Source organism: Vitis vinifera, chromosome 18 (assembly GCF_030704535.1).
Source record: "Vitis vinifera cultivar Pinot Noir 40024 chromosome 18, ASM3070453v1".
Classification (NCBI taxonomy): Eukaryota; Viridiplantae; Streptophyta; class Magnoliopsida; order Vitales; family Vitaceae; genus Vitis; species Vitis vinifera.
The window spans coordinates 35517945-35529880 of record NC_081822.1 but is presented as its reverse complement, the minus strand read 5'-3'; the positions used below and the strand labels follow the sequence as shown (position 1 = coordinate 35529880).

The following is an 11936-nucleotide window of genomic DNA, read 5'->3' as shown; positions in this document are numbered from 1 at the left end:
TAATAATAGTGTCATTGTTTTTTTTTGGTGGTGTTAGACATGGCATTGTAGTGTTATATATTCTTTTGGATATTCTTGGATGAGAATAGGAGAATAAAAACAATTTTTACGTGGTGTATTCTTTTTTTTTTTTAATTATTTTTTACTCTGAATATGTTTAAATTTACCTTAAATTTAACTGAAAATTGATATAAAAGTATCATTGAGGTGAAGATTTTAAATGGAAGTTAAAATTTGAATATTTGAAAATATATTTTAACTTAAAAAAATGAACAATAAAACAATGAAATTGATTAATAGTTTAGATAAAATAAATAAATAATAAATAATAAAAATTAATCTAGTAACTAATTATGGGAACAATTTTCTATTCTTCGGAATTAAAAAAAAAAAAGATAGGAAAATATTATTAACAACTAGAAAACAGAAATTATGGTATGTTCATATAACACTTTTATTTGTTTTTAATTATTTTAACTTATTTTTTTATGATATTTTTTAAATAATTATATAAATATGATTAAAAATAAATTATTATATATAAAAATTATTTTTAAAACATATTTAAAAATATAAAAAATATTTTAAGCTCTCAAACAAATATTTGTTATACAAAATATTAAAATACAGTTTTAAAAATTATTCTTAAAAGTTGGTTTTTATAATTGCTTTTAAAAATTGTCATCGAGGCTTCAAATTAGTTTTTTTTTGTATGCTACAATGCATTTCAATGAAAATAACAAGCTTTTATGCCTTTTCAAGCCCCTAAAACCCAATTTTCTTTGCTTTTGAATTTCTTCAAACTCCAAACGATAACTATATATGATCTCAAAGAACAACGATTGTCTATAAAAATTCAAAAGTCTCAAGTTCAAATTATGGAAAAATTGGGGGTGACAACAAAAAAATGTAAGAAGACATTTTCACTTGGTGGGAGAGCCCATGATAGATGGGCCCATCCTCCAACAACAATAACTAATTGAGAGCACCTTTCGGTTGTACATGGAGATGTTTCTTTTCTTTTTGTTTTTTTTTCCCTTTTTTCTTTTTCTTTTTCTTTTTCCTTTTTAATGGTTTAATTGATCAATACTAATGAGATTATTTTTCCTTAGCAAAAGATAATTTCTCATAAACGATGAAATGTATAAAGATCATAAAGAGCTCTAACAAAGAAGCAAATTCATATCAATACAATCTTGGTTCATTTTGCTTATCAATATTTTATTCGGTTTTAGATTTCTTAAAAAAGCTAAATCAATAAAAGAAAATATACACAATGAAACCAATTTTATTTTTTATTTTATTTTTAAATATACATGTATATCTATATATATATATATATATAATGTGAATAAACATTACATCAATGGTTCATTGGAATCTATGGTATCATTTGCACATTCATTTTCATGGGCTCAAGTCTACATCAAAAGGAATATGTAATTTTAACTACAAGAGGAGGGTCCTTTTAGTACTTTTCTTAAAGTATTGTTTTGTTTTTTCTACTTTTCATAGTTTTGCAAGTGCTTGCATGATGCATACAAAAACACATTCATTAACTATTCTTGTCCCAATATTCATAAGAGGACAACTCATTTTATTGCCAAGTTGGTTCCATTCTTCTATGATCATTTTTCCTTACCATCATTGCAACTATTAGTTGTTACCAATCAAGAAGAGTGTCATTTCACATTACGGGGACTTGCAACTAATTTCACAAATCTTAGCCGTAAAAATCCATAAATTATATAGCAAAAAATGTATGTTAATTTATGGGATGAACTTGACATTGAAGTTTTCTTTTATTTGAACGGAAACCCCATTCATTAATACTGGGTTTGGTTTTAGTGATTTATGTGAAAAGTATTAAAAAAGAAAAAAAAATCGAACAAATGAATAGATCTTCAAATTCTCTAATTTGATCTGTCTTTAAAAATACAAAATAATAATAATAATAATAATAAAATATAATGAAAATTATTTTAAAAAGATGTTCAAGCTTCAATTGTATATTAAATAAATTTTTAATTTCTTTTTCTCTTTTGCTTCCCTCAAACTTTCCAAATTCCAAAGGGGCTTATAGAATTTGGCATAGTGAATAGAATTTGTTTAGCATGATATTCTAGTATCCTTCCATTGAATATGTATGGCTTGTGTTTGAAGTATACCAATTTGCTTTCAAACATGACATGTTTGTGGCCATTCACATTCGCCAAATAATGCAATGCTCCAAGCCAAAAGAAAGAAAGAAAGAAAGAAAAAGACTCACTCAAACGGCAGTAGGAAGGCCCCATCACCATCCATGGACCATGGTTGAATAACCTCTACATTATTCATTATTATTGTTATTTATTTATTTATTGTTGGAATCAGATACCTACAAGGCATCACAAGAACAGCCCATTTGGGTGATTATGACAGGCCAAGGAAAAAAATTAAATAAAATAAAGCTTTTCCCAATAATGATTATCTAGAAAAGATAGAAGAAAAGAATCTAAGGGAAAGAAAGAAAATGATAAATTAAAAGGGAAAATGTTAATTAGACACGTATAATCCTTATTAATTCTTGCTTATTTTCATCTCTTTTTTTTTTCTTCAAATAAAAGGTTATGTGGATGGATTAAAATATCTTTCTCTTTTTCCTGAATTTCCATCAAAATCGTACTCAACTCACATGTTCTTAGTTTTCCCTTTTTGTTTCTCTCATCTTCTTCTTCACATTTTTTTAATTAAAACATTAAAAAGAAATTCGATCACAATACTAAATTGATGTGCATGGAAAGGCGTAATCAATTTGGTCATACCACATATATATTTTGGTTTCATTTCTTTGTTCGTCATATTATTTATGCCTAATAATCTTATTGTTCATGCTCTTATACTATAGTCTAGATTTTATCATGGCTTTTAATAACCCAAATGCAAAATTTAGTAAATGCCTTTTTGATAATTTAAAATTTTTCTAAAAACTAAATTAAAAAAGAGAGAAGAAATAGGGTTTAGACTAGTTTTTACCACCGGTCACAAATATTAAAAGTAGAACTTAATTTGAAAAAAAAATCTATTTGGATTTATTACTATTATTATTTTTTGTTTTGGCATCAAATACCGAAAGGCAAACCATTTGAGTGATTAAACTACGAAAACGTACACATTCTTCCAAAAAGGATTATATAGAAGAGATAGAAGAAATGAATCTAAGAAAAAAAAGGTTGGATAAAAACAAGAGAAAATCAAAGGCTATGGTGAGAGATTTTGGTTTATGGACATGGTGGGTTGGGAGGATTACATCATGGGGTGTGCACATAGAAAATGAAGTAGGCATCATTCAGAATAGGAATGAATTGAGGGAGGGGGAACACAATGGATATTTCAAGGAATATCCAATTTGGTATAGACTCTTATCATCATATTTTGTGGTCATTCAACCCCTTTTCTTTTCCATGTTCTTTGCCACCTTTTTGACACTACAACCACTTGATTTGGGAATTTTTTTTCTTTATAAGTATTATTTAAAAAATGGTTATTTAAACAAATAAAAATAAAAATATAATATTTTTCACAATTTGTTATATTTTTACATTAAACTTATCTTTTTAAAAGACGAATTTACTTTTTTTATTGAACCCATCTTTTAAATAAACGAGTTTAATTTTTGTATTAAATTTGTCTTTGAAAAAATCGAATTCATTTTTTACGAATTTGCCTTTTAAAAACATGTTACTTTTATGCTAAACTAATTTTTTCAAAAAACGAGTTATACTTGAAATTAAAAAATATAGTAATTTTAGAATTATTTTTTATAATACAATAAAAAGCCCCTTGATTAGGGCTCACAATCCATGCATTACTTTCTATTATTATTATTATTATTATTATTATATAGTGTCAGGTCAAAGATGGATATTTTTATTTATTTATTTTGTAAAAAAATCAAAGAAAACAGACCCAAAAAATTATATAGAAAGCTATTTCCTTCTCTCTTATGATCTAGGAATACTTAATATTATTATACTAAATGATATATTATGGAATCACTAGGAAGCATTGATTTCAATAGAGGCAGAAAGCGACTGGAGATTAATTGAATAAAGTATGGCTTCAAAAGTGGCCTTTCTGAAGTGTCACAAGATTTCTAGAGTAACTAAGAATAAATTTTAAGGAAAAAAAAATGACCAAGGGTTTAAACTTAGGTATAATCTGATTCCTATGCACATATATAATTAGGAACCCATATGGACCCCAAAACATATGCCAAAAAATTCCCTAACAGATATATATACCTACCCCACGAGGAGAGACGCTCTAACGCTATGTTTGGTTAATAAGAAAGTTGAGGGAAAATGTAAGAAAAGGAAAATAAAAAGGAAAAGTAGAATGAAAATAAAAAAATAGATTCAAAATTGATAAATTATTTTTATATAATATTTTAAACTCATTTCACTTCTTTTAACTCTTTAATATAAAATTAAATAATCTTAAAATACATAAGTTTCTAATTAATTATATTTTTTTATTTTTTTTTATTTTCATAAGATAATCAAATATGATAAAATTATTTATTTTACCACTTTTTTTCTTTCCTTATAACTATCCAAGAACCAAAAATAACCTTAGATTATGTTTGGTTTTATAAATTTGAGGCAACAAAATCAAGAAAATATATAAAATAAAAAGTAAAAAACATCTATAAAATTCTCTCTTATTTAATTGTTTATAAAAAGGTTAAAAAATATACATGTTGTTTGAAAAGTGTTTTAAAAAACAATTACTTATATAAAGATTAACAAATAATTTATTAAAAAAATATAAGTTCTATTTTGGAAGTATTTTAAAAAATAGTTTAAAAAAAAAAGTTTCTAAGAACAATTTTTAAAAATTGTTTTCATGTTTTATGAAACAAATGTTTACTTGGAGACATAAAATACTCTTAACTTATTTTTTTATGTTTTTAAATATATTTTAAAAATAATTTTTATCTGTAATATTTTATTTTTTATATTTTCATAATTATTTTTTAAAATAATCCTTAAAAAATAAATAAAAACAAATAAAAGAATTACTCTCAAAATACATTGTTTTCTATATTTAAGCATAAAAAACTGTTTTCATATTTTTTCCATGACACCAAACATGAAATTAAAGAAAATGTTATATATTTTTTTTTAACTTGAGGGCTTTTGAGGTTGGAAACGTAGCCTGGAGAACCTTTAGTTGAAGTGTGTGAGAGAATTTTAGAGCAATAGACTATTGCAAAACGGCATACATGTGAGGATTGTCTGGTGGCACCCAATAGAGAAGTTGTTGTAAATGAGTGAGTAGGCCACTTGCATATTGAGAACCTATGTTCATGGAGACCACCCTTTATGCCTTACACTTTATATAGTAAGTTCTTTCAATTTGACAAATGTCTTTCAAAATAGGGAAATATATGGATCTTCCAAGCATCTACTAAACATCAAATCTCTAATAGTTAAGCTATATATATATATAATATTTTTTAAATATGATTAAGAATATGTTTGATAGTGTTTATATTGGAAGTATTTTTTTCTCAAAGTATTTTTAAAATAATTACTTATCAAGAATTTCTATTAAAAAAAATATTATAAGTGATTTTTAAATATTACAAGTAATTTTTAAAATTTTATCAAATACCTAAATTTTTTTTTTAAATATTTATTAGGCTAAAAACATTTTCTAGAAGTACTGTCAAACGAACTCTAAGAATTCATTTGATAGTCTTTTGAAAAGCACTTCTAATATAAAAAATATTCTTGAAAAAAAATCAAGTGTCGGATAAAATTAAAAAACACTTTTTAAAAGTTTAAAAATCACTTATAATGTTTCTTAGAGAAATGATTAATAGGTAATTTTCTTAGCAATATTTGTAGAGAATAATATTTACATTAAAAGCATTTTGAATAGAGCATCTAAATTACTTTTTCAGTTTCAACATGATTGGGTTAAGATATAACACTATGAAACACACTGTATAAAGTAATTTTTAGGATTAATTTTATTTTCAATCTCAGAGCTTTAGTGTAAATGCACTAATCCACCATTGATTTTAAAGTTATGCGGGTGGCACCCTAATAGATTATGAGATTTAGTGTAAATACACTTTCTTCCGGTAGCATCCTAAAATATTATTTCATATATGTTTACAGACAAAATTTGAAATCAGTAGTGGTTATTTTACAAAATCTCAAGAGGCTTGATTGAAACTAATCCTTAGTTTTAAAAACTCGAATCTTTTAAGAAGTACCATCAAAATTTTCAAATCTAGTAATAAAATGTTCATTGATGATGAATCCTGCAAACTAATGTTAAAAAAATTAGTATTGTAGTTGTCTCACAAAGGCTAAAAATGTGGTAAGAGTTAGTGGCCTACTGCAGACTAACTTATTTGTCTATGAGAAAGGAATAAGAACAAATGCTTGATTCCAATCCAATAGCTTGGTTCTAGAAACAATTAGGTCAAAAAATTTGGATGGTAGTATTTCATGGAAAGATAGATATAAGTTAAGGTGACAACTTGAGGTTGAAGTTTGGCTTGGGAACATATAATTCAATGTACAAGAATTTGGGTGGAAAAAAAAAAAGCACATAAAAGGCATATTTTTAAAGAATTTATGAAACATCTATACAATAATTTGCTCATTCCAAGGGTTTTAGAATCTCCAAGAAGCTGGCAAAGTGGAGAGAGAGATCATGTGTGTTATTCACTAATCATCAACTTAATTAGATGTACATTCACTCAAACTTAAGATACTAAACATTATGTTATCTTAGTTTAAAAAATTAAATGTATTGTGACATGTAATTAATGACACAAAAAAGTATTAAAAAAACCCCTAAAAATGACTATGCAAATATATTACAATAATTCAAGTTGAAGCATTGGCTTTGAAATTTTCAAGCACAAATTATGGGACTTTATTTAGACTATGGAAGGTATAAGGGAGAAAAAGGAGGAAAAAGGAAAAATGGAAGAATATAATTTATATTCTTTTTTTTTCCGATACTTATGTGATCTAAATCTAATTAAATCTTAAAATATGTTGGATAATTGTTTTTTAAAACTATTCTTCAAAATAATAATAATAATAATAATAAAACAGGTTTGACAATAAAAAAAAATAGAAACTATTTCTTATTCTTAAAAACAAAAAATAGAGTGTTTTTATAAAATATTTTTAAATTGATTTTATTTATTTTCTAAAGGTTATTTTTAAATATAATTATACAAATATGAAAAATAGTTAAAACAATTTTCATTTCAAATTGTTTTTTTTTAAACAATTTAAATATAGTTAAAAATCAGAAAAATTATTTTTTAAAACATATTCAAAACATATTAAGAACATTCAAATTCTCAAAGTGATTTTTGTTTTACAAAATATCATAAAACAATTTTCAAAAACTATTCTAAAAATTATATATAAAATTATTTTTGAAAACATTTTCTAAATAGAATCTAAATTTTTTAACTTATGGTTAAAGTTCAAGCTTAGTTTAAATCATTCATAGATATGATAATAATAGTAATAATAATAACAACAACAAAATATGATGCTACAATTTTTACTGTTCTTATTCATCCATGGAAATTTCTAACCTTAAAACATATTTTGCAAGCGTAATAATCTATGTTAACAACCAAACTAACCTAGGAACCAAAATTTGTTTAAAAAAAATGAATAATTAGAGAATAATTTTGAACCCATTTGCTAAAAAAAAATAAAAATAAAAAGAACAAAGAAAAAACATAAATAGTATAAAGAAAGGGAATATAATGGGAAGTCACAACATGATTATATGCCATAGGCAAAGGAATAAAATTAAAATATAATGTGTGACAAAATATTAATAAGATCATACTAATACAAAGGCAGCATTTGAACTTGACCTCTAATAAAGAGACTAATTAAATCTATAAGTACTACCTGCAGAATCTCTGATATATTGGAGCATATATTCCATTGATTTGTACTTTAAGAATCAAGAATATGCCTGAAATTGAATTCTTGAGTGTCATTTCAATACATGGAACATTGATTTGGTCTGAAATCTTGATGAATTGGAATAATTTTGTTGATGGTGAATCACAAATATGATGGACTTTGTCTGAAAAAGCTTGGGGGGTACCTGTATGATTGACATGGAGCACAAGCTTTTTCCCATATGAAGCTTATCTTTAATTTGCAGTGTGCCATGTTTTCATTAAAGTTGACATGTGAAACTTTATCTTTATCTTCAATTCATAGTTTCATGGAAATACTAACATGTTTTTCAATCGAAGTATTACCCTCCATAATTGTTTAAAAAAAAAATTGGAGGAAGTTTTTTGTGTGGTCTTTAGTTGATAACTAATTTTAATTAAAAATAGCTAAATTAATTGAAAGTATGAAAGCATCTAAAGACTATTGAGAGTGTGTGTATGGTTATGGGATGTTCAAATAATTTTTCAAAATGGTGGGTTTCATAGATAACAAAGATGAATTTACAATGATATTGATAATAGATTTTTTTTTCAATAAAAAGCTTCACCACTCTCAACTTATTTATATTAGTTGTTTGAAAAAAAATCCTAAAATTTATTTTATTATTTAGAAAGATTAAGATTTTTTTGCTATAAAATTTATTAAATTTATTGAAATTATTTTGGAAATGCTTCATTGTGTTTGGAAGTATTTTCTTATAAAAATTAGGTGTTTCATGGATTTTTGAAAATTACTTTAAGAAATATAGAAGTAATTCTTGAATAATCACCTGGTAAATTATTTTTCCAAAAATATTTTTTTCTCGTAAAATACATCATCAAAAATTAGGTTGGATTGATTGATTATCAAGTCAATTAGTGGAATGCATTGCATCAACTTGAGAGCATTAGTCAATCTCATACATTAAAACAAGTTCTTATTCTCATTCCAATCTAGTCTAACTCTACTAACTCCCCCTTCTCAACCCCTATCTTGCTCATTCTAGAAACACGTCTTCCTATTCCCTCTTTTCTCAAATATCATTTAATAAAAGAAATAGATACTTTAAAAGGAATACCAAAACCTAGTTCACTCGGTGAGTCTCTTTGCATTCATGATTGAATGGTTAAAACGTCCAACCTAATAGAGGGGAAAATTCCTAAATTCGATTCTTGGTGGATGCACTTAGAAAGTTCTGTTCAATCACAACATGAGTAACTTGAGTCAAACTCAAATTAAGAAACAATCAATTTAATTTGAAATACTCAATCCAATTTTATTTTTTTTAATGTCAAGTTGAGTTGAGAAGGTTGTATGATTCAAAATTTGTTTATAATATTTATTAAAAAAAATTTTAAAATCTATATTTTTTAACAAAATTTAAATTGTAAATTGAATAAAATTTTAAGATTGTAACCAAAAAACATAAAAATAAATTTATATATCTTTCTAAATAAAGTGAAAAGGCATATGGTATAATTATGGTTTGATTTAATTTTTATTTTTTGGTGAAAATCTAAAAAGATAATAAATATTATTATTACACAGGATAATATATATTATAATGGGGTTTAAGTTAAGTTTGGGTTGTTTGAACTTTGACATGAGCTCAACTCAAAATAATTTCGAGTTGATAAAACTTAACTCAAACCCAACTTGAATATTAAAAATAATTGCACGAGTCTACTCAAACATTATGTTAAGTCAAGTCAACCCATCTAAGTTGCATCCCTACCAAAAAATACTATTAAAGCATTTTTTTTAAGTTATACTCCTACCAAAAATAGTATTAAATCATTTTTTTAAAAGATTTATATTTAAACTAAGCTATTTTCTTTAAAACATTTTCAATGGAACGGCTAGTAAAAAAAAACGTATTAATTGTAATAACTCTCGGATGAGTTCTAAGTGATTTCCTTTAAAAGTGTTTCTAATGGAGTCGCTTCAACAGAAGTACTCCCAAATAGATTCAATGCAGCAATGAAAGCTTTTTACCATCAAATTTTCCATTTGAATTGTTTGGATACAAGGGCCCAGAGGGGCTGCCTAGGCTGAGTTTGCGCTTAGGCCTCTCGATCTAGGCCATGCTCCGGCCTTTAGAGCTGGGCTTGGCTCGAGCTGCTAATGAGTCCAGAGTTACAGGGTCGGGCCGACTTTGGGGCCACTGGAATACTACGTACAAATTCAACATATAGGGTCCGAAAAGGTGCTACCTTTGATTAATTTCATTACCTCTGCATTATTGATTGAATCTTCCATATTCCCTTTTCCAATCACTTTCTTTTATTCATCAATTAGAAAAAACCATAATTCACCCAACACCTCCATGCATGCTTGAAAATGAAAAAAAAAAAAAAAATGAAAAAGAAAGCAAAAACAACCATAGCTCCTCCTCCCTTCGATTGCTAACTTAAGTCACTGATCCCCAAATCCTGTTCTCTCCTTCATAAACTCCCTCACCTCCTCCACCATCAAGCCACTCTCCGGCAGCTCCGGAAATACATAAAACCCATGAATCCCATTTCCATATTCCACCACCTTCACTTCATTCCCACTCATCTTTAGTCCTTCACAATACCTCTTCTGCCACTCTTTTAACGGATCGAAACCTCCTATAAACACCAAACTTTTCGGAAACTTCACCCCCGATATGCCGCTCGATTTCGGCCCGAATACATTCGCCGCCGCATGGTCTCTGTCCGACCCCTCCGGCAAAAACGCCCTCCAGTACCAGTCAGTGAGCTTCATTGAAAGAACCGGAGCTCTGGCTAGTTGGGTTTCCGATTCGGTTCTCTCTTCGCCGCCGAAAAAGGGTTGTATCGGTATGACTCCGAGGATTTTCAAGTTCCGAAATTCGAACTCGCCGGCTCTGGCTGTGACGTGGTGGGCGAGGTTGCCGCCAGCACTGTCTCCAGCGATGAAGCACCGGGTGAGATCGGCGTTTGCGGGAGGGTTGTCGTCTAGAAATTTAAGGGCGTCGAAGCCATCGTCGTATTGGGATGGGTAGCGGTGGTCCGGCGAGAGGCGGTAGTTGACCGAGACTACGATGGCGGGGAGTTTTCGGGAAAGCCTGAGGCAGAGGTCGTTGTACGGCTTCGAGTTGGCAGCGAGTAACGCGAAACCGCCGCCATGGAAGTAGACGATCATGGGGAGGTTCTCTCCGGAGGCGGCCTCGCGAGGCCGGTAGGCGCGGAACCAGATGTTGCGGGAGGAATCGACGGTCGTGTCGGAGGTGGTGACGCCCTTGATGGGTTTCTTATTGGTAGAGGATTTAAAGTCAACAAGGCTCATGAGGCAGCGGTTGACGGTACCGTTGCGGCGAAGAGAGACTTTGGACACGGCGGAGAATATGGCGAGGGACAGCCGGAGCTTCAAAGGTAACTCCGGTGATGTACGGACTTCGCTGCCGGCCATCTCAGTCTATGCAACGTTGGAGGGAAAAATCAAAGGTAATAATGTAAAGACGGCATGTGGTCTCATAATATTAACAACAAAAAATAGTTATAATATTATTATCATTTTATAATTATAAATGATAATTATTTAATAATTAATAATATTATTGTAATAATTCTTATTATTATTATAAGAGAGCTTAGTAGGAGATGAGGATAACAATGATACTCTACTAAGAGATTCTTGTCATCAATTGCTTCTTTTTAAGTTATTTTTATTTTTATTTTTTATTAAATTAATCCATTAAAATACAAATAATTCTTATATTTTAAAGAGTAATTAATTTTTAACATAAATATTCTTAATCATTTCAAGTATTTATAATATGTTTTAAAAGAAATAGTTATTTTCATGAGAAAACAATGAAGGTATTTTTATTAAAATAAAACTAAAAATGATTGAAGGCTTAGATTTCTAAAATTGGTTTTTTTAATAATTTTTTAATTGGATAACCTTTTTTTATTTGATAAAAGGAAAAATATTGAACTTTATAAG

At 27.8% G+C, this 11936-nt stretch overlaps 1 protein-coding gene across 1 annotated transcript; it reads right to left on the bottom strand.

Annotated features, from left to right (window-relative positions):
• Positions 1–10250: 10250 nt before the first annotated feature.
• LOC100265439 (probable carboxylesterase 18) lies at positions 10251–11582 on the bottom strand. Its single transcript, XM_002268618.5, has one exon. The coding sequence runs from the start codon at positions 11397–11399 to the stop codon at positions 10401–10403; it is 999 nt and encodes a 332-aa protein (XP_002268654.1). The 5' UTR covers positions 11400–11582; the 3' UTR covers positions 10251–10400.
• Positions 11583–11936: the final 354 nt, after the last annotated feature.